This window comes from Sinocyclocheilus grahami, unplaced genomic scaffold, assembly GCF_001515645.1.
Source record: "Sinocyclocheilus grahami isolate Dianchi unplaced genomic scaffold, SAMN03320097.WGS_v1.1 scaffold416.1, whole genome shotgun sequence".
NCBI lineage: Eukaryota > Metazoa > Chordata > Actinopteri > Cypriniformes > Cyprinidae > Sinocyclocheilus > Sinocyclocheilus grahami.
In genome coordinates, this window is record NW_015505595.1 from 876,329 (window position 1) to 903,723 (window position 27,395).

General features: G+C 37.3%; 1 protein-coding gene across 1 annotated transcript in view; it reads right to left on the reverse strand.

The window, feature by feature from the left end:
- Positions 1-204: 204 nt before the first annotated feature.
- LOC107551144 (voltage-dependent T-type calcium channel subunit alpha-1I-like) overlaps positions 205-27,395 on the reverse strand; it is a gene marked incomplete at its 5' end in the record, with an annotated part of 106,315 nt that continues 79,124 nt past the window's right edge. Inside the window, 9 exons of the mRNA XM_016232647.1 lie at positions 205-1,398; positions 2,134-2,369; positions 3,684-3,852; positions 5,874-6,011; positions 6,860-7,006; positions 14,192-14,566; positions 18,672-18,793; positions 19,027-19,105; positions 22,481-22,551. Coding sequence (XP_016088133.1) covers positions 799-1,398; positions 2,134-2,369; positions 3,684-3,852; positions 5,874-6,011; positions 6,860-7,006; positions 14,192-14,566; positions 18,672-18,793; positions 19,027-19,105; positions 22,481-22,551 — 1,937 coding nt within the window. The remainder of the gene's footprint in view (positions 1,399-2,133; positions 2,370-3,683; positions 3,853-5,873; positions 6,012-6,859; positions 7,007-14,191; positions 14,567-18,671; positions 18,794-19,026; positions 19,106-22,480; positions 22,552-27,395) is intronic.

Here is a 27,395-nt window from a genome sequence, read left to right on the forward strand (position 1 = left end):
AATTAAATATTTAAACAATAATTTAAATAAACCTGAATAAATAAATAAATATATAAATAAATCTGAATAAATAAATGAATAAAAATTACAGACAGACAGACAGATGATAGATAGATAGATGTCTGACTTCCTCCCATTAAGTTCGGTCACTCTCTAAAACAAATGCTTTGCTTCAGATTGAATGTGGAACGTTGTTCTCTTTCCTCAATGATGTAAAACACAAATACAAACAAACAAAATAACAAACGAACGAAAAACCTGTAAAAAGTATGTGTATACTGAAAGAGTTAAAATCCTAAAATCTTCATTGTAATTGAACTGCATTAAATCATTGAACACAACATGCCCTCTTTTAGAGAATCAATCTATTTGACTGTATTTTTTTTAACTGTATCTCCTTATCTTTTCAGTTCCTCTATATATATGCTTGTAGGTGTATCTTTTTTTCCCTTTTTAACTAACTTTTAAGAAAACTCCTAGCATTCCGGCATACGGAGAGCTTTGCCTGTACTGCATGTCGTCTCCTGACCTGATTATTCAGGCAGCTGTCTGAACAGTCCCCTTCGGTCTAGTCATGCTCCAAGGGGCCAAACTGCTCTCAGGTCTCTCTATCCAGTTTCTCTACAGTCCTGTTGGACGTTTACCACAAGCAAATACAAAATGGTAACAGGTCACAAATGAAAACAGGGAGATAGAGAGAGAAAGACTTTGAGATGGAATGCCACATGTCAAACTGCTCCCTGAAAAAAACAGAGATCGAGTAGTGGACCTTAGAAATAACTAACACTAGGTAAAGTTTCATCTATTTCTCCTGGAGCCCACAATTGTTATTTGGCTTGTACTTTCCCCGTCTTTTCCTTGTGCTGCCTCCGACTGACTCTCTCTTTTTGCTTCTCTACTTTCTTTCCAGGGGCTGGTGATTTTACCCTGTGCCTCTTTTATGAACACTTTTTCTTGGGTTGTGAGAGTCCCGTGGTCTAAGCTGCCCGTGCTGTTGCACTTTTTCACAGACGGGGGAGCTACAGAGCTTGGCAGAAGCAGCGACGTCAGCGACAGGCTGCTCGGCGTCTCTGAGAGCTGCTGGCTGTCACACGTCTGGTTAGAGCCGCACCGTACCATCCCTACATCCTCATCGGAGCCTTGCTGAGTTCTTCCTGCACTGATGTCCGTTTCACAGCTGCTCTTGCTGCGCTGGTGTCCCCTCGTAGTTTGGAGGTTCTGGGCGGCTGGAGGACTGGGTCTCAGGGTCTCCGTGGAGAGGCTGGCCCGATCGTTGAGGAGTGTGTCCAGCAGTGGCTGGGTAGTGGATACGATGAAACGGAGCCCTTCTTCCATGGTGGTCAGTAGGCTGCTCTCTGAGCTCCCCGTAGCCAGGGAGGAGTCACTGTGAGATGGATACTGGGGGCAGAGAGGTCGAGTTTTTAGCAATGAATTGATAATCAGTACGTTTAACATGGACAACAATACTCCGATATTAACACGATTAAGACAATGCTCTACCATGTAAACAAGAGATTTTTGATTTCCTTAATCCGGCTAAAGTCATACTCGAAGTAAACGCAAATCGAATTAAGACTTAATCACACTATTACCATCGTGTAGGAGTTTTTGCCGCATTTTGTGACAGGATACACACACGGCAGTGGTCAACCGTTTGACGGCAAACAAAAAATTAAATTAAAACAACTTTCTCCAACCAGTCCTTACTTCGTATTCTCATCAAGTACCTCCGAGTTTGTAGTGGCGGCATGAATGAAACGTTGCCGAATGAAAGGGTAGCCTGTTTCTGGAGAATCTGTATCCGCCGCCGTCTGTTTGCATGTATTGCATGACAATAACTGCATTTGAAGCTTTCGTAAAATTAAAAATGAAACACCCAAAACTGTGGTACCATAACGAAGACGAACTACGTCGGATGGCGTCACGTGGGGGCATAAAACGTGTGCCATTAATCGATCTATGTACTATAACATGTAAAACGGGAACATAAAGGGAATATTCTAAAAGCAACTCTAGAATAAGGTAAATAAGGTAAACTATTTAGAATAAGGTAAATAATTAGATTACTGATGTCCATGTAAAAGTATTGAGTGATCCGCAATGCATAAGTTGTACATGTGTGTAAGATCAAACCTGTGTGGTGAGCAGCCTGGTGTTTGCTCCAGGAGAGCGTAGAGACGCCCATGAGGCTGGGGAAGTTAGCCGAAGCCCTCTTGGTTTGTGCCCCGGTCGGCCTCTCGGAGGTGCGGGGAGGGCCGCTGCAACTGGGTGGAAGAATTCAGCAGGGAGATGGATGGGAGTGGTAGAGCGGCTCGAAGCTCCAGAAACCCCTGGGTGCTCCTGATTACTGCTGCTACAGGGAAGTCCACCTGCAAACAAATTCAGTTACTGAATTTAAACGGAGGTAGCAAACAGGATGCAGATTTGAGTTTGAACGTAAGGAAGTAGAATAACACTCTAACAATGTTGGTAACAAAAGCTGTAGGCAACATGTTTAGATAATCAAGTATTTGTTCAAAAACCTGTCCAAATGTTGTCCAAACTTTCAAAAATTAGTCACACTGAACAATGTTTTGAAAGTTCCCAGCATGCATTGCAGCTTGAAATAATTATGCGGTATCTAGGGCTGCACGATAAATCGCATGCGATATTTAATGCGCATCTTGTCAGAAAGCCGGTTCTGTAATCAGTGGTAAATCTCCATCACCTGCAGGCTTTCACATTGAGCAGCATTAACTACACAGAGCTGTTGTTCACTGACGAGCTGCGCAAAAAATCGTGCGAATATGAAAGTGGTTTTGTGCAGCTTGTCAGTGAACAACGGCTCTGTGTAGTTAATGCTGCTCAATGTGAAAGCCCGCAGGTGATGGAGATTTACCACTGATTACAGAACCGGCTTTACTGATGCTCGTTAAATATCGCATGCGATTTATCGTGCAGCCCTAGCGGTAACTATTATTAAAAAATGCCACTGGCTTAATATAAATATATATTTAGTATATATATTTCAAATTTAATAGAATTTAAAATCTGGCTTAATTTATGCTGATGTCACTATTGCCACTGTTAGTTAGCTGTCACATGGTTCAGAGTTCATATTTTCACTGAATTAATTTAATTTGTTGACGTTTGTGAGATGCGTGTAATATGTTTGCCTCTAGTTTTAAGAGGCAAATAATGCCTGGTCATGTCAATATAATGATGAAACAACAAGGTTTGCAGCTCACTGCATTGATACATGCTAAACAGTCTTTTCAAAGTTTTCAGTTGTTAGCTGTTACATTGCCTTTTTTAAATTAGGTCAACTAACGACAGCAAGGGTCCTACCACGTTCAAGGCCCAGAAAGGTATTAAGGTCATCGTTAAAATAGTCCATGTGACATCAGTGGTTCAACCGTAATTTTATGAAGCTTTTATTAATTTGTGTTCCAAAGATGAACGAAGGAGGATGAGAAATGAATGACAGAATTTTTCGAATTTAATGTAATAGGTTGCCTTTTTGAAGTTAGGTCAACTGTTCTAGTGCTGACCTAACACTAGAACAGTTCTAGTGTTCAATTCGAATTCAAAATCTTATTTGGAAAGTGAGACTATTTTCTATTTTGAACTTTGCACAACTAATGTGCACAATGCCTTTCTGGCTTTGTTCTCCAGTATCATTCCTGTAGGATGTGTCGCATTACCTATGCTGTGACGAGCAGGTGTGTTGTGATGTGGACTTTGAGAACCACCTCCATTCACTGCCGCCCCATCCTCTGTCCCAGAGCTGTGAACCCGAGAGGCTCGCCGTAACCTGCTGTGAGCTCTCCCTCCAGGTTCTTCAGTGTTTAGGCACTCATCACAACCCCTTTCCTGAGCAGAAATATTAGCAAGAGCTTTCAGGATCCTGGGGAGACTTTCAGGTCTCTTAAACGCTAACATCTTACTTTCTTGGTAAAGTAAACACTTTTAGGCTCCCTGCATTCAGGGCTTCCCTCGATAACAGTAAAAGAGATTAAGGAACGATTAAGTTCTGCTAGATAATCTGAGCCATCTGCCTCACATACTGTCCTTTATGGGGTTTCTCTAGCAAATAGCTAGAGATGTTTATGTCTGCTGAAGAATTACACTGGTTGAGCAGCGGAGCTACATGCCCCATGAGACTGCAGGATTTAGACTAACAGCTTATAGTTATTTGATTTCTTCAGTCTAATTAGTGCGAGTCTGTGGTCATTCTCACTGATTATATATAATTAAAGGATCATTGTTTGGGATATAAGGGATTACCGCAGTTTATACATCAGATAGAGGTCAATCATTTCCAGGGGGGCAGAGTTATCATCTGTTACTGAACATAAGCCACTATTAAGGGCATGAAAACAAATTACATCAAAACTATATCAACTTCAAATGCTATCTCTTAACAACACCCAAATAATTCAACATTTATAATGTTACAAAAGATTTCTGTTTCATATAAATTATGTCCTTTGAACTTTCTGTATATCAAAGAATCCTAAAACTATCATGGTTTCCACAAAAACATTAAGCTGCAGTGTTTTCAACTCTGATAATAATATAATAACACTTTATATGAAGCCCGTATTTATAATACATTATAAAGGCATTATAATGAATGCATAATGCATTATAAAAACCTTATAATATGTTGTATCATCTCATGAATGTTCATAAGAACAGTTTTAATATATTATAATATTTACTTATTTGTGGTTATAGCTTTTAAGAGAATGATGATTTATAACACAATGAACATGTTGCATCCACTTTTACAATGGATTATATTTCTCATAGTTATAATGTATTATACGTTTCATATCTTGCCATTTTTCTTATGCTACTTTACTTAAAGCGGCCAAAGACCACTTATAAGTAGTAATGATAATAATAATAATAATACAAATTTATCTCAAACAGCCATACAATCAGATATCAGATCAGATGAATGTGTCTAGTTGCAAAGTTGCTTATAGTCGATTGATTAAGGGGACCATCAAAATAAAATGTAACCATTTAAACATTGCATTTTTTTCAGTTGGAGTATAATGCTCACATCAGTTAATTAACATTAGCTCCACAGGAAACACTCAAATAACACTCAACATCTAACCACTCACAAGCTGTAGTAAGATACTGTGCAGATCTTAAATAAACAATGTCAAGATATGATACAGTCCATTATTCTGTAAATTAAGTAGATTTAATATGGTGTTCATTGTGTGTTATAAATAATCATACTCTTAAACTTATAACCACAAATACGTAAGTATTATGATGTATTATAATTGTTGTTATGATTATTCATGAGTTGATATAACATATTATACGTTTTTTTTTATAATGCATTATGCATTCATTACAATGCCTTAAGAATACCCTTATAATGTATTATAAATACGGGCTTCATAGAAAGTGTTACCGAATTCAGCTTTGCCATCACAGTAATAAATTACATTTTAAAATATATTAAAATAGAAAACAGTTATTTTAAACTGCAATGCTATTTCACAATATTACTGTTGCATAAAATAAATGTAGCTTTGGTGAGCGACTTCTTTCAAAAAAAAAAAAAAACTTTCTGACCCCAGATGTTTAAATGGTAGTGTGTATAACTCAAAAAGGGTGTTGTTGATTATTTCTAATTTACTTAGACAAAACAGTACAGCATTTTAATATGAGCTATTTATTAGTCATTGGCCATAGCATGAAAGTAATTATCAACAATCATCAATAATAAATACAAATATTAGCAAGAATCCTGAAGAGTGCATATACCTTTAAACAGATTTTCAAACATTTCAAAGTGTAGATACTAAGATAATTGTAGGGGTGAAGCATTCAAAATGACAAAATTTTTCAGAGAGAAAGTTCACCTTTCCCTCTTTGACAGCCATCTGGTACAAGCTCTGCTCGTCCAGGCTGAGGTCATCAGGCAGCGCTGGTGAGGATGACTTATCTGAGAGCTGCTCCGACCTCAGAGACGCCTGCTCCAGTTCAGCCATGTGGATCTGCTGTGGGCAAGAATTTATAGCAATGAGAATTGAGAGGGTTTTTAATCATTAAAATCCTTCCCCACTATTTGGATTTCTGCAGACTTTTACTATATGCCAGTCTAACAGCTTTGTGGAGTTTGCAGAGTGCTGAAATGAGTTTGAGTGATAAAACTGTGAACAGAGACTTTGGATTGTTGTGGACAGCATGGTTTATGTCTGACAACGTGATGATGACTTTCCAAAGAAGAAATCTGGGTAATTCAAGAAGAGAGATGTTTAGAGTCAAACAGAGTGAGTGGGAGAGAAGAGCTTGCAAATCAGAGATGTATGGAGAAGCAGAGACAGGGGAGTGGAAACAGACTGATGGACTGACATTGTTGGCAGCCTGGCAGAATGGCGGGATGACAGGTGAGGAGGTTACGGCTTGAATTACTTCTTTCCTAGAACTACCCCTGTCCTGTCCGTCACTGTGATGGGACACAAGCATTGAGAGATTTTGTGTGTGTACACTAAATAATGTGCTATAGTACAATAACATATCTATCTATCTATCTATCTATCTATCTAAAACTGAATTTAATTTCATTCTCATTTTATTTGTGAAGATTTAGATATGGGACACAAGCATTGAGAGATTTTGTGTGTGTACACTAAATAATGTGCTATAGTACAATAACATATATATCTATCTATCTATCTATCTATCTATCTATCTATCTATCTATCTATCTATCTATCTATCTATCTAAAACTGAATTTAATTTCATTCTCATTTTATTTGTGAAGATTTAGATGTAGGTTAGTTTTTAAGATTAGACTTTTTAAACTTGAGTGCACTAGCAAACACTGACACAGCTCCAGTGTACCTCTTGCGGATGAGTCCTGCAGTCCTTGCAGACGGGTGGGGAGGAGTAATGATGGAAGACGGAGCCAGAGAGGTTGTCAATCATCAGCATCTCCCCTTCAAACGAATCTTTGATAAGCAGAGATACACTGTCCAGCCACAAGTTCTCCTGGGATACAAACACATATCACCAGAGTTAATAACACACAGTTATTAACAATAACTCTAAAGTAAGTGCAGGGCCAACGACTGGGGATCTGGGAACACATTTCCAAAATTTATGATGAGTGAGCACACATATATCTTATAGGGATGCAGCATTATAATTAAATATAAATAACAACAATATAACTAAAATTTAATCCTTATTTTTATATAAATAAATCCTGTAATATTGGCCAATATAACCATTCTGGTGCAATATACTGTGCATCCATGATAGCACACTTTGTAATGGTCCTTGCACTAGAAAATAGAACATCGTACCCACCTGTGCGCTCTCTCTCTCTCTCACACACACACACACACACACACACACACACACACACACACATTAATGAGAGGGTAGGGTCAGAGAAAGGGTCTCCTTCACTGTCACAGAACTGGTCTTAATGACGGCGTTTGAGAGGAGCCTTACAGCAGCAGAGCTTCAAAGAGCAGCTGTGCAGAGGGCTAAACCTGCACACACGCTGCACAGTCACACACTCCACACACACTGTATCCGCTCAGCAAAATCCTTTGTGGAAAAAATTCAAAGCGATAAAAGTTCGAAAACATGTCTGAGGCACCTCAAAAGTTTTTGAAATTTGGCTCATCTCGAGGGCCATGAACACGTAAACAAAAACCTTTCGCCCGAATCAATCAACGTCTATTTTAGCTTCCCTCATAAATGCCACATCACTCAATGCTAATATCAAGATGAAGTAAATGTGGTGCAAGTACGATTTCAGAACAATCTTCTGAGAGAAGGAATAAAGATCTGACCATTCAATATTCAGTTACCCAACAGAGCAATTTAGGAAGCAGTCAAGTGAAGAATCAATCTAACACAATCAAAATGTAGCGTTGTCTAATAGCAGTCATTTATTTCTCCAGGTAATTGTGCTCATTGCGTCACTGCCAAACACTTTTGATTTCCTACACCAATAAACAATTAAGCTGAAATGACTAATTTGAGTTAAATGAAAATTGATCAGGCTGGCCTGCCTGCTAATTCGAAGTGCACTTAGTTATTAGCAAGCAATAAACAAATGTACAATAAACAGGACTAACAAAAGAGCTCTTACAAACACCAGCAAACCTCAGCACTTCTAATGAGAGATTGACAGCAGGATTTCACACTTTAGGCCTGACACCAACTCACAGGCTGCTTTTATACCCTAAAGATCAGCACCTAGCAGTGGCCAGTGTTACAGGATCACATACACCTCTGTAGTCCAGAGGTTTAAGTAACCAATTTATGGTTCCAGCCATGACCCACAGAGATAATGGTCCGCTTGGGTCTGGTTGCGGCCAATGCACAGGGCGATACGGTCACGGCCTGTAGTGCGAGAACAATCATTTTCAATATGGCTCTGATCACGAGTGCCACATTTATGGGTGTTAGAGTCTCACCTGTGCCGGCGTGGGTCATAATTTGTATCAGCCGGAAGGAGCGGGGAAATGCTGTATAATTGGCAGGGATGTAGTTTTAATGACATTTCAACATATGGTAGTATCAGTGTCTCAGCATATGGCTACCTCAGCGCTCCTCAAATCGCAGGTCTCCATAAATCGAAGCGCAAGAGCGTGTACACCTCCAAACCATCTCATTTAATAAGCTTTCTGGCGGCTTCCCTGTGGCAAATCACTCAACACATAGCGCGAACAGGTGTGAATTCAAGGAAAAGCAGCATCTGCCAGATTTGCACTTTTCTGAAGGTTGTGTTTTACAGGTAGATGAATCAACTTGAGATGGTCGTGAACTCGATACAAGGCGATACAAGGCACAGTCTGAATCTAGTCTGTTCGGCGCTTTCTCCTCTGCTGACTATAACTGCGGTTTTGAACAATGCTGATCATGAGGAAAATGATGTGTTACTGGGGACCTAATCAGTACATGCTGTTTCCTCCCAGACCGACACATTAACGCAGACTGAGTCTCATTCACTAGCTGTGTGTAAAAACTGTGTAGCACGTTCTATCTATCCATCCATTCTTTTTATGTTTTTGAAAGAGGTCTCTTATGCTCACTAAGGCTGTATTTATCTCATACTTAAAAAATACAGTAATATAGTAATATTGTGAAATATTATAACAATTCAAGATACCTATTTTCTATCTGAATATACTTTAAAATGTAATTTATTTCTGTGACATTTTTTTTCAGAATTCTTTTATAAAGTTAAAAAAGAACAGCATTTATTTCAAATATTTTTTTGCAACAATGCAAAAGTCTTTTTTTATTTATCTATCGCCTAAATTCCTTCAAACTTAACGGCTTTTAAAACTTTTTTTAAGTCTTTGTCAAGTCAACATTCAAAGTGATTCTTGAGAAACGTTTGCTTTTCTTCAGTTTGAGTTTCTTTGAAGTCGATTCATTTTAATTCTGTCTTTACATTCAAATTCAAATCGCAATTCTTCATCCTGTTTCCTCAAATAAATTCTTAATGATACACAACCCTGACACTAAACACATGAAATGAAATAACAAAAGGCATAATGCAACTCAAACCACACATACACAAAAATAACAAGGCATAATGACATGAAAAAAAATCCTATACAGACATGCAACTAGCTCTGTTACCCATTTTTCAAGGATACGGTAAAAATCAAATATGCATACTCGACAGCATCATCTGGTCTTACGGGTTAAGAACGACAAGAAGGTGAGTAATTAATGACAGAATTTTAATTTTTTGGGTGAACTAACCCTTTAAGGACGAGCAGAAATGCTGCAGTCAGTGTGTCAGTGCGCAAGGCACAATTCAGAAGAGATGCCTAGAGTGGGAGGTGACTTCCCACTGCATTTAAAATATGTTCTGTTATAAATACACACTGAACTGTGCTTGAACTCGGGACGTAAACCTCTCTTTCACAATCTGCTGCTCAGTTTTAGCAAGCCTTACTGGTGTAACAAATAACAGTATGTTTGAACTGCCAAATCAGTTGCCAAAGCAGCTTATCTTTGGATAAATACAGTAAGAACAGCAGAAGTTCATTTTTTTATTTTTTTGCAAAATAAATTCAAATATTATTCCAAAATACATAAAAATCTAAAATCATTATTATAAAGTGTAATTAGAGTAAAATAAGATTACAAGAAGTTCAAGTTTAGTAAATATATGGATATATGTGTATATATCCATCCGAACACCCAATGTAAAAACAGCAGAATTCATTGTGAAATCTCCTGCTGACCATCTGTGAATAAAAAACTTAAGCAAAAATGAAGCTCATCAATGACACATTTGCATTCCTCATGTCTCTAACCTTCTTCCGTTCTGCTCTCTCTCTCTCTCTCTCTCTGAGGAGATGAAATGCTTTCAGTCTGCTGACATGGCTTCTGCTTGAAGTCAAACTAGTTTTTCCAATTCCTGTTTTGCTGACTGTCATGCATACCTCTTTCCTGTCTCTGTATCTGTCTTTGTCTCCTCCTCTCCATCTCTCAGCCCCAAACCTGCAGGTAGTGATAAGGACTGAGCTCACTGCATGGGAAAGCCGCTGCTGTCTAGTCTGTGGTGTTTGTGTGCGCCTTTGTGTTTGTCACTATCGAGCCGAGACTCTGAGCAGGTATTGGACATCACTTCCTGCAGGCACTGATCTGTGTCTTTGGATCTTAGTATTCAAATAAACTAATACCAGCACTGGGGCTAGTTTCAGCACATACCCGCATAAGGGTATCGAAAAAGTATTTTGAGAGTTTTGGAGACTTGTTTGTCTCCATTCACTAGGCTAAACTTTTAAGGAGAAAATGTGGAAGAATTTGCTTGAAAGATTACCAACAGCTTCAAAGCAACAGCTATCTGGACTGATGTGGCACTTTCCATGAATATGGTACACCCATATGGTGTCCAATACTGTTTTTCATCAAGCATCAAGCACCCAAACCCCCTTTTCTCTGACAACAAGTAGATATGTTAGACATGACAAACAGCTAGTTTTATCTATCCTCTCTTGCTATTCAATTTATTGTTATAATGTTTTTTTTTAATTAACTAATTTATATACCAAAATCATACATATTTAGCCATTTTCCACATTTTAAATGTTATATGATATCGGTTCATGACAAAAAAGTTATATTTCTTAAAAGTGTCTAGAAATAAAATGTCAGTAAAATAAATAAATAAAGTAAAATGGTGGTAAGGCAAGTAAACATTTTCATTCCATTTTCTAAGTTTTTACAAAATATGTTGATCACAATCGGTCAACAGCTCATCCTTTAAAACTGCAACCCAATTTTTTGAAAAAAGTGAAATAATAAACTTTTCATAAATTATATTAAAATAAAATCTTACTTTAATAATATAATATTTAGCTAGCTAGTCTCTATATGAAAAATAAATATGTATTTTTTTATATATTTCTATACAAAGTGACATGTCTGGCTATATTCATAATTAATTTTAATTTAATTATATTACATTAAAACTGCTTACATGGCAAACTTCATAAAATTATTAGAAAGTAAAACAGCTAATATAATATTTTGTTTGACCTCCTGAGACTGACAATTAAGGTTTTCTGAAGGTTGAGCATTTTCTTTTCACTGACCATTTGTTAAAAAAAGAAAAGAAAAACAATTGTTTAGTGTTTGTATAAAAAAACTGCAATGCAATGAATTCAACTCTTCAATTAGCATTCCGTTCCTTTCTCTCTCTGTACTCCTCATCTTTTTTCCTCTTCTCTCGACAGTTACATAATCTGCTGCAAAAGCTAAAAATGGACAGGTAAAGACAATTATAGCTCCACAATAGCTGCCTGACAGTGAGTCATCACGGCGTGCGCGCGTGTGTGTGTGTGCACCACAACATTTGTCAGTATTCTGTTTTTAGCAATTCAGTCATGCATGTGGGGAACTTTTCTTTCCTGGTGGATCTGGTTCAACAGTTAATCATTTGATCCTTAACTTAATAACAAAAGGTGATTAACTGTAGTTTAGCGTGTTTACATATCTAATGCCGAGTTCACACTGCACGATTTTAGCCCGATTTTTCACTCGCCAACAGGTTTTGCGAAATCGGAGGCAAATCGGTGCTCGTTCAAGCGAGTGACAATCACGCAGTGTGAATTATCAAAGACGCGATCTGAGGGAATCACAATCACGCTGTGTGAAATGAGTTCTGACTGAAAAACACATCGGCGATGACCTACAGCCAATGAGAGAACAAGATACAGGACAGCGGTAAGTTCGGGTTATATGAAACATAGTTTGTATAACTGTATAACTGTATAACTGTATACTTACTGTATACAGTTATATAACTTATGTATACAGTTATATGAAACATAGTTTGCGGACCAGTGTTGCCAAATCCGCGATTGCCGCAGGTTGTTTTTTATGTCAGCAGGTTGAAGCGACCCCAATAACGTGATATTTAGGGTCTGGAATGTAATTTGTACCAGGAGAACCCCGCCAAAAAAAAATTTATTTTACCCCCGAACACGATTTTTACTGGGGGACCCCTTCGAAAGCAATTGGGCTATTTTCAGGCTAGTTTTGAGTAGTAATTGGGCGGGTTTTGTAGCGAAAACCTGGCAACCCTGCACCAGACAGAGCTGTCGGCGATTCTTCCTATAGTAAAGTCATGCAGTGTGTAACCTGTCGTCATTCCATCGTGCAGTGTGAACACAGCAGCAACTGAATGCTACCCCAGATAGTCGTTCAGTGTGAAACCAACAGTGATGCGACGTCTTTGAAAATCGTGCAGTGTGAACTCGGCATAAGAGAGCATTGCAGACTGACACAATGTGTTGCCATGGCGACAGGACCCAAGCTGGGGCGAATCCCGAGGCTCTATAATGAAAACGTCTCATTCTGAGGCTACTCCTTCCCCCTTATTATGCCTCTTTTGTCCTTTTTCGCAGACCCAAATCATACTCTAACTTCATGAGCAAAGGGCACTAACATTTTTCCATGCATGAAGAAAATTGCTACTAAACACTACAGACACTACACACATGCATACAAAACTTTCAGAAATGCTGCAAAAGTTTGGTCACTTGACCATATATATATGTATATAGATATATAGATAGAAAGTGTCCATTATATTCAGTTTGTGCATGTCAAAGAGGCAGGTAAAATGAAATGAATATTTTTAAAGCAAATTTATCCAAGTCTCTTGTGCTCACCAAGGCTGTGTTTACTTATGTATACAGTAAAATACATTAAAATAGTAATATTATGAAATATTATTACAATTTATTTGATTGTTATTACAAATTAGGTGTTACGTGTTATTATAATTTATGTGAAGGCAAATTACTCTAATCTTCAGTGTCACATGATCTTTCAGAAATCATTCTAATATGCTGATTTGTTGCTCAAGAAACATTTCTTATTATCAATGTTGAAAAAAGTTGCGTTGCTTAATTTTTTGAAACAGAATCCTTGTGTTATTTCAAATAAATAAATAAATATAAAAATAAATTAAAAATAAATATATTGTAAATAAATAAATACATATTTTGAATGGTAAGGTGGGGTAATGTAAGATTTATAATGATATTACTGTTTAGCAGGGATGCATTAAATTGATCAAAAGGGAGAGTAAATACTTTTACATTGTTATATAAAATGTAGACCCCTATTAAATGTATATAAATAAAATGTAGACCCCTATTAATATTTTGAATTTACATTTTGGGATTGAATTTACAGCATAAATATAACCATATTGGGATATTGGATATACCATAAATGTGATTTAAACTCACTCCTTGCTACAGCCATTCATGCATGAACACATCCAACCAAATCACATATTCAACAATTCATTCCTCCATTAACAATCAGTCAATCTAGCCATCTATTCCATTATCACTCCAATCATCAATCACATCTACAGTATCCATCATTAATGTGGCCATCCATTCAGTCAAACCTTTTCTTAGTCAATACATTCCTCCATCTACAATCTATCCGTGCATATCTACAATGCATCCATCATCCATTAGTCATCAACACAGTGACAATCTATCCTTTCTTAATTTCAACCAAATCATCAATTCATCAATTCAATGCTCAATAACCCAATCTCTTATCTACCATCTAACCGAATCATAATATTCATGAATGCATTCCTCCATCAATAAGCTGTTCATCAGTCCATCCATCCATCCCCTGCCATCACTGTGTGTGTCGTACCTGGGCTGGTGAGTAGAGTTTCCTGGCGCTGTTGGGCTCGTGGACCCCTGGGAGTGTGTTTGGGGAGTGAGGTGGAACAGTAGAGCTGGGTCCAGCCCCCTGATGCCCCCCACTGCTCCTCTCCGCTCCAGACCCCCCTCCTCCGATGCAGCAGAGCGTTCCCTGGGCCAGCTCCAGCTCAATCTCCGCATCCATCTCTGCCTCCTCCTGGGCTTCTTTGTTGGAGTCGTCCAGGTGTTTCATCAGTACTGCCACGACCACATTGATGAGAACAAACTGGGCCGTGAGCACAAAGCTCACAAAGTACAACGGAGAGATGAATTGTAGGCTGGGATTACAGGCGTATTCGCCTGGTGGGCATTCTCGAAGAGTGTCCTACAGGAGTGAAGAGAGAGTTACGATAAAGATATTTGAACTTCTTCCACAGTTAGTTACGTTCAATTCATTTGACTGGACACATCAGGTATATAGAACTACAATACTTGATCACACTTCCTTTAGATCTATTTTCATTGATGGAGTACAATAAGTGGACTGCAGTGATCAGCATTTCTGTAATTAGATTTTTTGTCTTGTTTTCAAGTAAAAATAGCTAAACATCCTTAAAATGCTAATTTAAGATTATTTTAACTGAAACAATTTATTACATTTTATACTGGAAAACAAGACAAACATACTGAATAAATAATTTTTGCATTGTGTCTGATAGGTCAATAATACAAAATAACGTTTTTTTTACGGAAATGTTATTTAACAGTAATTTAGTTGTGTGCTGAAAACTTGGTATCCAATTATGAGACATTACACTTGATAAACTGCACAGTAATAAGTCGATTTCTTAGCCAGCCTCTTTGTTGTTGTTGTTTTTTTCCAGAGGAAAAAAATCTTTAAAATAAGACACATTTACTTGTAGTTTTTTTTTTCTTCTTTTTAAAATCATAAGCCTAACAAGTGGTGTTTAAACTTAAAATGTTTATGTTCGAATGGGGTAAGAAAAACGAATTCAGTTCAATTCACATATTCTCTTAAAACAAATATAATATAAAATACAATATAATACAATACAATAATCTATGTAAGCTTGTTTGCACCATGGGATAAAAAATTTAATTGCTTGCATTTGCAAATTTATATCTCACAATTCTTATTTTTATAGATATATAGATATAAAACAATCTAAATTGTGACAGAAGTCGCAATTACCTTTTTTATTTTTTAATCCCAATTTTAAATATTGTGTCTCAAGTGTCAAACTAAGAATTTGCTTGTTTAAAAAACTGTTGTTTAACAGCAATGTGGTTGTGCACTGAACACTTGACATCCATTTCTGAAAATAATACTAATTACATCAATCAAACACTAGCCATTAAATGATAAAATAATTTTCCATGGCCTCGACTTCCTAGAGGCGGCAGATAAGCAGTTAGTGTGACAACTGTCTTCCCCTTCCTCCTCTTATCATCTGCAGTTTGATTAGCATGAGCTATAGGAACAATAGGAACAAATTCCAGAATTTCAGTCTGATTAATTTTGATATAACATAAACGCTCTCTTTTTTTCCCCTCCAAAGTTGCCGTGAGTGTGAGGCAGATGGGCACAGGCTCTGGCAGTAATTTTGCTTGGCCACTCATGCGTGTGGTTGGGGTTCGGGGAGGCGGTGGCTTCTCTGCAGGTACATAAGAACTCAGGTTGTAATTTACAGCTCTGATTATGGTGCTTTAGCTGCCAGGAGACCACTGCAAGCCTCCGTCAACCATAAAACTCATTGTGTGTGTGCCTAATGGGGGGAGCCTGTCACCCTCCATCAAACACACCCTCTGGTGTGTGCGGGGCGTTATGCATCGATATCGCGCCAATGTGTTCTCATTTATTCAGGTGTGCTTTACTACTGTGCTGAATATGCTGAACTGGTAGTTCCTCCATCATATACCTCTCATATAAACTCCAAGTTGGAGGGAGAGGAGATGAAACGTGGCAGGTTGTCTTTACACAGGCCAATAAGAACTCATTGCTCAAAGACAAGTATATTAGAGATGAGAATGACACAGGAGGACGAGAGAAACAATGATGAAAGAGGCTATGATGAAATACCATATAAAGCAAAAGGAGGGATCAAGAAAAGTGCAGAAAATGGTGAGAAAAGACTGTAACATTGTAGATTTATAAGCTGCTACCTCAAAGAACTCCTCGTGGCAACCTATCCTGGTCTCTTTACAGAAACATCAGAAATCATAAGCGTTTTTGCTTGTGAATGTTTCTTAAGTGTCTAGTTGTCAACTTCCTCTGTTGAATATTCTGTGCTTAATGGGTGCCAATCAGTTACAATAGGCACCTTTTGCCAGGGCTGATTTGGTTTGCATCACTTTATGAAATAGCAGTGTTATATCTAATACAGAAAAGGCAAGTTTTCACTTCATTCGGTTTTGTTTTTTATGCTATAATGAATGCAGATACAGCATTGGAATATGTTATTATATATTGGAATATTTTGCTGAGCAGTCGCTTCAGTTCTCTTCAGTGCCAGAAAGTGACAACAGCAATGTTCTCTGGTCTTTTTTTTATGGTGGAATAATAAACTAAAATGCAAAGATATGTATTCTGTCACCGATGGAGTTTTGGTTCCTTGCCGCTGTCGCCTCTGGCTTGCTTAGTTGGGGACACTTCATTTCCAGCGATATCGTTGACATGATTGCAAAGATATTATTTAAACTGTACTGAGCTGGATGTTGACATCACTGAATTCAATGATGAACTGTCTTTAACTGAAAAATGAGTGTTTACTATTGTCATTTTGCATTATTGACACTATTTTCCTAATTAATGCTGTTCAGTTGCTTTGTCACAATCTGTATTGTTAAAAGCGCTATATAAATAAAGGTGACTTGACTTGACTTGACTTGTATTCCTGTTGCTGGTGCAGTATAAGCCTAATGCAATTATGGCTCTGTTTATTATGGTCTTGAACTCCTCATACTCAAATCTAAATCATATTTGGTTTTGAACTGCTGATCCATGCATTTATCCACTAATCTACAAAATCCCAGGAACAACAGTGGCAGATGTAGGGATGAAGATATCAAATTAAACATGTCAGCTCATTTGAGCTCTTGAAACGGGCAGCAATAATGACTGTTCAGCTTATAAACATGAGCCTATGATGGTCAAAAATCAGCCACTGAATAAGTCATATTCATTAGCTAAGTATTCTCCATTTCTGGTCATCTGTGCACCTACACTAACATTAAAAAGTTTGGTGTCAGTATGATTTGTATAGTTATTTATTTATTTACCGTAAATGTATACTTTTATTAAAGGGGTCATATGATGCGATTTCAAGTTTTCCTTTCTCTTTGGAGTGTTACAAGCTGATTGTGCATAGATAAGATCCCTGAAGTTGCAAAGACTAAAGTCTCAAAACCAAAGAGATATTCTTTATCAAAGTTAAGACTCTGCCACGCCCCCCTAAAACGGCTTGTTCTAACACGCCCCCACATATCTACCGCATTATGTGGAAATATTTGCATAATGCGGCCCAAATGTTCACGCAAAGAAAGAAGGCATAACTTTTATTCTCACTGTAGTATTGTTGCCGCTGCCGCCATGTCGTGTAGATGCTGTGTGCTTCATTGTGAAAGCGAAACTACTTTGTACGATAGGACGGGCTGGACGATATCCGCTTCGTCATGTCTGTCACGCGACTCTGTTCCCCTTTCGGGCTCTGTCTTTACATTTATTTTGAAATATGAAGCTCGCGATTATTGTAAGGGGCATTACATTTCAGGCGAGTACTTGCGGTGTTCGGCCAATCACAATGCACTGGGTTAGTTGGCCAATCAGAGCAGACTGCGCTTGTCGGAAGGACGGACTTTGTAGAAAACGAAGCGTTTGAGAGAGGCGGGACATAGAGGACCTACAATAATGTACAGTATTTGAAAAATAATGTGTTTTTTGAACATTAAAGCATGTCAACATATTCTGTTACACCAAATACACAAAATAATGATCTCTAAAAAAGCATCATATGACCCCTTTAAGCAATGACACATTAAATTGATTAAAAGTGACAGTAAAAACATTTATAATGTAACTTTAAAATTTTTTAATTTTTCAGTTCCTCAAAGAATTCTGAAAAATGTACCATGGTTTTCACAAAAATATTAAGCAGCACAACTGTTTTCAACAGCGATAAGAAATGTTTCTTGAGCAGCAAATCAGCATATCAGAATGATTTCTGAAGGATCATGTGACTCTGAAGACTGGAGTAATTCAGCTTTGCATCACAGGAATAAATTACATTTTAAAATATATTAAAAAAGAAAACCTTTATTTGAAATTGAAATAATATTTCACAATATTGCTGTTTTTTTTTTACTGTATTTTTTGGTCAAATTTTAAAACCTTCAGTTTACTAACTGTCCCTAACTTTTTTTATAATAAAGTGACACTCGTACTCGTACTATGACCTTTTGTTCTGTTGTACCTTCATTATGCCGTTCCAGTTGTCACCAGTAGAGACCTGGAAGAGGGTGAGGAACGCCATGCCGAAGTTCTCAAAGGTGGCGTGCCGACTCATGCCCTCACATGGATAGTCCTCGTTGCACACTGCAGGGAAGAGACAGAGCCATAGAGAGAGTTTGTATTGTTGAATACTATGCTTTGTGAATGTTTGTTATCACCTAAACGTTTTGTCTCAACGGTACCTATGCAGTCATGCCAAATTCAGCTTTGAATTAAGAAGAATTGAACAGACAGACAACCAGTGAGGTAGAGAGAGAGAAAGGGCTGGAATGAAAATAAGCATCAAAAGGAGTAAAATATGAGTAGTATGTGTTTACCCAGCTCTCCAAACAATTCCACCCCCAGTGCAGCATAAATAAAGAACAGCAGCATGAAGAGGAGGCCAAGGTTCCCCACCTGAAAGACACCAATCAAGATTGAAACCAGCGCACATGACCTCAATCCTTGACACAAAATACAGGCAAGCATGCTGTGATATATTTACACTGAATCATTTAGCAGACGCTTTTATCCATGCAAATAACAATTAAAAGCCCGTAGCGGTACCACAATCTGAACTGAGCTAAAGCTAGTGGGCAAAATGTTGTAGTTTTGGACTAAATCGCTCTAATCTTAAATCGTCAAATGGGGCTGCCCTGTGTTCAGTGCAAAATTCATTTTCTTTTCTATAGTTTAAAGAAGATGGATCACAATTCCAAGTAAAACACCTTTACCCTCACATTAACCCCACAGTGCCTTAATAAAAAAGACATTACCCCTCGTTTTATGTTTAAACCTTGCTAAATTTTCTTATATGATATTTATGCTTAAAACAAGAACAAAAAAAATATCTCATAATTTTATGCAGTTTTGCTTCTCGTATATATATTTCATGTTTATACATTTTACTCTAAAAAAAGAAAGGGGAAAAATGATTAAGAACATTATTTTTGTAGTGTTTCTAAGATTACTAAGATGAAGTTTCTAAGATGAAGACATTACCCTGAGGTTTAATACAGATGGAAAAAGTGTCTGGAACAAATGTAACAATAACAAAAAGCAATGTAATGTACATTTTAATGTCTCTGCCTCTGCAATTTGAGTCTTTCAGTAGATACAGTCTGTACCTGTTCCCCTGCAGCAAAATGAAGCAGAACAAATTTGTGATTTAACAAAAAGCTCATAAATGATGGATGGAACCAGCGGTAATGTCAGAGGTACAGCTCTGGGAACAGAATTAACTCTCTTAATGGAGCAAATGAACCGTGTCCTCATGTGGCCAGAGCAAGGCTCACCACGCTAACGCTAACACACTAGCCTGTCAACAACATGTGTCTGGGAGTTCAGGGTGTGTCCACTACAGCACAGGCATCTCAAAACAAAACAAAACAAAGAGATGAGATAAAACCGAAGGCGACAAAGAATATGGCACAGGCGCTAACAGCTGGTCTAAAGTGCTAGTAATTAAGAAAACCGTGTGAGGGAGCTATAAATGTGCAAAATGGTGAATAAAACAATCACTGAAAAGCTGCAATACTGCATTTTTTTTGTTCCTAAAGTGAGCCTCTCTGGCAAATCTACAATGAGCCTATGATGGTATGATCGAAAGTGTTTTACAAGACTGTGATGCACAAAATAATGGTTAGGCAGCTTACAAAATACTATAGTACAGTGATGGTCTCAAGATGGTAAATTCACACTGTTTGGTATACTGTGATACTGAATGATTACTACAGTCATATACCACAGGCTCTTCAAGGTCCTCGAAAGAATACCATGGTACTATGTCTAAAAAAAGTTTCATTCTATTATTGTCATTATTAATACTTTTATTCAGCAAGGAAACAATGAATTGATCAAGTGACAGTAAAGACTTTCGTCAATTACTTTCAAGTAAATACTGTTCTTTTGAATTTTCTATTCGAATATTCATGAAAAAAAGGATCACATATCAACTGTTTTAATAAGAAATGTTTCTTAAGCAGCAAATCAGCTTATTAGAATGTTTTCTGAAAGATTGTGTTACACTGAAGATTGGAGTAATGATTGGTGAAAATTCAGTGCAGGAATAAAATTACATTTAAAAAAATATATTAAATTAGAAAAGTTTTATTTTAAATTATAATAATATTATATAATATTACTGTTTTACTGTGTTTTTGAATGAAAAAATGCAGCCTTGGTGAGCATAAGAGAAAAAAATCTTAGAGAACCCAGACTTTTGAACAGTAGTGTACATCTCTGGCTTAAGGTATGTCTACTGCAAAACTGCATCTATTATTTATTTGTAATTTTGAAACACCATATCAGCAGCAAGGCTATCTTCATGGTGAGCATAAAGTAAAATAAATTAGTTTCCACAATGAACCCAATTGTTCACTTTTAAGACGTTACTGTTGTGATTAGTAATTCATTGGTATCTTGGTTATAGTTCGCAAGTAGTTCTCAATGAGGATATTTTTATTTAGTAATTATCAAATATCTAATAAGTAACTACCTTTGTCCTAAATTTGCTACTACTTACTGCTTAGTTAATCTTGCTTCTCTATTAGTTAATAGTATTAAGTTAAGTGTTAATGTAGTATTACCTATTACTTCCTGCATAGTTACTTGTTAACAACGGACCATTATTCTAAAGTGTTACCGTAAAATGGACAAAAAACTGTTACGATGAATCACTTGTATTCCTTATGTGTAAATTGCTTTGGATTAAAGCGTTTGCTAAATGAATATATGTAAATGTATCTATTAAAAACATTTAAGATTAACACAATACATTCAGGTGATCCTTTTTTTATATGCACAATTGGTGGCTGACTAAATACATTTTTTCCCCACTGTATAAACCAGTTAAGCATATCTCTGAGTAAAAATATTTTAATATTTATATTAAAAACTGCAGTCCTATAAAATGTTTATGCAAAACTAAATCTATACGAGGACCATAAGAAGGTTAAATAATATAGACTAAACAATAAAAGCTAATCTGAAGCCTACAGGGAATGAACAGTATCTGTAAGAGAGTTGTAAAGGAAATGCACAGGAGTTTCAGGAAGGATATACTAAATAAGAACTATGTGTGGTGGGACTGAGTGCCTGAGTGGCTCTTTAATCAGCTGCAGTGTTAATTACCTCACAGATGCCATGGGGATAAGACATTGGGCCCAGCAGTAATGAACAAGGGATCGATACCCACAGAGGAGTGACGCTTTACTCCACCCTGGAGATGTCTAGCCAGCAGCTCTCTCCTCAAGCAGTCGCCACTCTGTGACCACTTAGACGGCAATAGCGTTCTGTGTGTTTGATTATGAAAGTGTTTGGATTGCTTTATGAAGTGTGTGTGTCATCTTTCTTCAAACTATTCCTCAAACTTATATGGGCGATCAAAATTATGGATCTCGCTACACTAGAGTTTCAACTTCTTCTTTAGTTCTTCTAACTTTTTCATGTCTTTTTATTAGATTTTATCTTGTGCTTTAAAGCTACCTTTAAAGGTGTGATATAAAAATAAAGTTTATTATTAATGTATCCCAGTTGAAAAAGCAATGAACAAGATGAATGTGTGTGTGTGTGAGAGTGTGTGAATGCAAAAGCAGGAACTCTATTCTTGCTTTGGGGTTATTATGTGCCATGAGTGATTTTGTGGTTCCTATGAATCACCAAATTTCATGGGCCAATGAGCAGCCTGTTCTTGTTGTCGACACTGCTTGGATGACTTCCCAAAATATGACTAAAAGGGGGTGGGGTGACAATGCAATGCTTCATCAGGGAGGTAAGTAGTGATATTATCACCTGTGGCAGGGCTTGAACTACCGTATCCAGCAGCGCTCTCATTCCCGTGGCCATCTTTAACAGCTTTAGCACTGTCAGAGAGAGCGAGAAAAAGAGAGAGAGTTACAGAGAGTTCAACGAGACAGCTCAGTGTGTGTGCATGTCTATGAGGCGTTGATCATTTCAGAAGAAGAAAAACAAAGAGGCCGATAACAGACAAGGATCCCCCCCACCTTGGTTTAATTCCAGCCTAAACGGCTAATGAGGAGAGAAGGAAAAGGTCAGGGCTAAAATTAAACCCTCACACTGCTGCCGGCTCCCCCCGTACAGATGTAGAGTGATGGCACACTGACTCAGTGATGGCTGTGGACAACAGCAGGATTAAATACCAGATTAAACTCTAGACAAACAGATCAATCCTCAATAATACAGCACCACTGACCTGTGCAAAATACCATTTTGGTAAGATGGAGTCGATATTTCTAAGGCTCGTATTGGGTAATGAGGCAAACGTAAGAGTCATTGGCTATTAGGGGCTTATCAACACACGGGCCACTGATCAGGTGTTAGAGGCAAATGGGGAGGAGAAAATGAGAGATTTGGGGAGACTAATTGAATTTGGCGCTGGAGATGAGTATTAAAGCAACTTTTCGTAACAATATTCTGTACATGAAGGGAGCTCATTTGTATTTCAGGCTGGCTGGTTGATTAAAAAGTGCACTGAGACGGGAAATAAAGCCTTTTGATCTGATCTGGAGGACACTGCAGACAAAATAAATAGATTTTTGTGATTTATTAGGATACCTGATTAAAAAATTGATTGGCGGATATGCTAAAACACATTTGGCTGTGGTGCTCATGTGGGGGATCAAGTTCAAATCTGGCTCGCAACATTTCCCAGGCTCATTCCTTCTCTCTCTCTCCCCATCATTTCCTGTTCCTTTGCTACTTGCCACTCGATAAAAGTGAAAAAGGGCTAAAAATAAATAAAAGAAAGATAAAAGTCAGGAGAATAATGGCTGTGGTGTGTGACAATAAGCACTCGCGGAGATTACAGCAGAATGGATGTGTGGCAGGGGCAATTCTAGGATTTCAGTCTTATCTGAACAAGACCTGATGTAGGTTACAGAAATATTTCTTGCTTCAAGAGCAAGAGGTTCAACTTGCTCCACTGATATTCGAATAAACCAATCATACTGCATGTATTATATATATATTTCGCTAGAAGTATATCAGTTTTCACTGACTATAGTAAAGGACTACTTATTCTTGTATGTAATATATACTGTATAATAAAAAAATTAAATAATATATATATATATGTGTGACCCTGGAGCACAAAACCAATCTTAAGTCGCTGGGGTATATTTGTAGCAATAGCCAAAAAAACATTGTATGGGTCAAAATTATAGATTTTTCTTTTATGCCAAAAATCATTAGGATATTAAATAAAGATCATGCTCCATGAAGATATTTTGTAAATTTCCTACTGTAAAAATATTAAAACTTAATTTTTGATTAGTAATATGCATTGATAAGAACTTCATTTGGACAACTTTAAAAGCGTTTTTCTCAATATTTTGATTTTTTTGCACCCTCAGATTCCAGATTTTCAAATAGTTGTATCTCAGCCAAATATTGTCCTATATCCCATACATCAATGGAAAGCTAATTTATTCAGCTTTCAGATGATGTATAAATCTCAATTTTGAAAAAATACTGTTTTATATATATATATATAAAATAAGAAATAATATTAAAAAAATGTATATATATTCAAAATATAGAAAGATACCATTATTTTTATTTTATATTTTTATTTTTGGCCCTGTGCGTTAATTACCGTAATAATATAGTAAATTAATACACACACACACACACACACACACACACACACACACACACATACATATATATACATATATATATATATATATATATATTACTAGCATCTTTATTTTTATGTGAAATTTCATAATTTCATAAACTACATAAACTGAAAAATCTAGATAAGCTAGTTGGCCTCACTAATCGAAAAGTTGGTTGTGGGATGACTGGTTGACCATCATGACCCATTCTTGCTGATGAGACAATTCAGAGTCAAAAAAATAACAACCCTTATGTATCTTACTGAAGTCTCTGTTTTCGGCAAGCATGAGGAAAGTTCATTTAATTACATATTTTAAGGGGTCTGACAGTTTAATTATGTATTTAGGGGTGCTGAAACGTCCAGCAGCAGCTATGATGAGTGCTGTTAGCCAGTGGTCAGTGTCTGTGTTTGTATAACTAACCCCGTGCGATGCGCAGGACCCTCATGATGCGTATGATGGTGGGGTTGATGGGCAAAGCAGCACTGATCTCGATCTCCTCCAACGTGATTCCCATGACTGACAGCAGCACTATAGCCAAATCCAGCTGGTTCCACCTGCACACATTCACAAGGGACAGATTTGCTCAGTTATGCAAAAATTCAACTTTCATGCACTCTGAATCCAACTTTTCCCTCTAGTTTTATTCCACTCTGGTCATTTATTCCTCCAGAGAGGTGGCTTTAAAGAAATTAACATTTGAAGCTCGGTCTGGTCAAACAGGCGGCTTGGGACCTGAATTGTTGCTGGGGACCACTTAATAACACACAATTAGGAAGAATTAAGGACCCACTCCAGCATAGGTGACCTCATTCGCTAATGCAGGACGAGGGATGGCTCGTTTTTACACTACAGCACAAATCACAGTCGCCCACATCTGCAGTGCTGGAACCAGCCACGGCACACCTGTCTGTGCACACACCTCTGCCATCCAGCTTGTAATTGTGACCTAGTTAAGAGGCACGGAAAGCTACAACAATAAATAATGGCTTGTTGAATGCTTTCTGGTGTCAGACCCAAATATGCGTGAATAAAAAAAGACAAAGTGCACTGCGGTCTGAGCCTGTTTTTTTTTTTTTACTCTTTTAAATGGGTCAATACCATATATTCTAATAAAGCTACAAAATGCCAGGATGTTTACACCCTGTGCTTGCTCAGTGCACCTTGATACATGTCACTATTAGTTTATGACAAGCCAGAGGAGCCGCTCTTGTAGGCAGCCTAATGATAAGTAGGAGTTCTATTAGGGAAACAAACACAGGAGATAGATTTCATTAAACCCTTGAGACAAATAACCACGTTCGCGCTCGCTCTTCACTGTAGTCTGTTGCACTTTTGTATTAACATCACACAGGGCTAATTTCATTTCCATCTGCGCCGTGAATGCAACAGCAGATGCAACGTTTTGCCAATAACACACCCTCCAGTGATTCTAGAGAACAAACTAAGGGGATTCGGTCAGGTGGAATCAACATCGAATTAATTAATTAAATCAATTAGCGATCGGAGGAGAGGAAACGTGAGGAGATGAAAGGTGAGAAGGGGAATGAACTGAATACCTGTCTTTGAAGAAACGTCGGAAGCCAAATGCAATGAGCTTCAGGACAGCCTCCAGCACAAAGGTGCTGGTGAAGAAATAATTACAGTACTTGAGTGTGATCTCCAGAGACTGGGGGGGAAGGAAACATACAGACGGAGAGGAAGCCAGAGAGACAGAGGAAGAGAACAAGAGAGGTGTGAATGATTAAAAGACTTTCGCCTCGGGTTCATAAAGTCAGCCAAACCAGTCATTTTTACATTAGCAATATAACAATATCAAGTATTCTGCGAATGTTCAGGTATAGCTTAATATATTGAGACAAGCTGCATGCATTCATCAGACTCTAAGTGTTTTTAGAGCAGTTTCTCAAATTCATGGACCCCCAGGGTGTCAAATCGCCAGAGGGACTGTGGGAAACTTCTAAATTGTGAACAAAAAGGTTTCACAGAAAACACGGATGCAAAGTGATATAAAGCCAAATCAGCAATGATGGCTGGAAGGATAAATGTGACCCTGGAGCACAAAACCAGTCTTAAGTCACTGGGGTATATTTGTAGCAATAGTCAAAAATATAGTGTATGGGTCAAAATTATTGATTTTTCTTTTATGCCAAAAATCATTAGGATATTAAGTAAAGATCATGTTTCATGAAGATATTTTGTAAATTTCCTACTGTAAATACATCAAAACTTAATTTTTGATTAGTAATATGCATTGCTAAGGATCCATTCATCCATTCATTTGGACAACTTTAAAGGCGATTTTCTCAATATTTTGATTTGGTTACACCCTCAGATTCCAGATTTTCAAATAGTTGTATCTCTGCCAAATATTGCCCTATCCTAACAAATCATTCACTAATGGAAAGCTTATTTATTCAGCTTTCAGATGATGTATAAATCTCAATTAGGAAAAATTGACCCTTGTGACTATGGAAGCATATAGGTAGCTAAATTCAATTTAAAATGCAATATGCAAAATGGCAATGCAATATTCAAAATGGCAACGCAATATTCAAAATTGCATTGTATTTCTGTATTTAAATTTACATTTTCCATTACCCATATGTGCAAAGTTTGGAGCAAAAGTAAAATGAAAATTAAATTATATAATTTACATTTGCCATTTCCAACAGTAGTCTTAATATGTAAATTGCATGCACATTTGAACGCTTTATAAGTTGCAAAATGAAAATGTAGAACACAAATTGATTTGATATGTGTAACATGTTCAAGCAGAAATGGTAGCAAAATGATTATTTAAATGCTATTTGTCCTAAATGCATTTAGACTAACAGTTAGAACGCTTAGGATTGCATTTTCATCATGACGCCGTGGGATATTTGTAGCAAAATTCAATTTGAAAATGCATTCTGAACCCACCCTCCGTCAATCATTGCTTCAAGGCAGGGATTGGCGGAAGCGTGTTACATTTGGATCATTTGAAACATGGTGGCTGGAGATCTGATAAGATCATCGAATTCACTGGCAAATGAAGTGGAGCGTGAACAGAGAAATATATGAAGCTT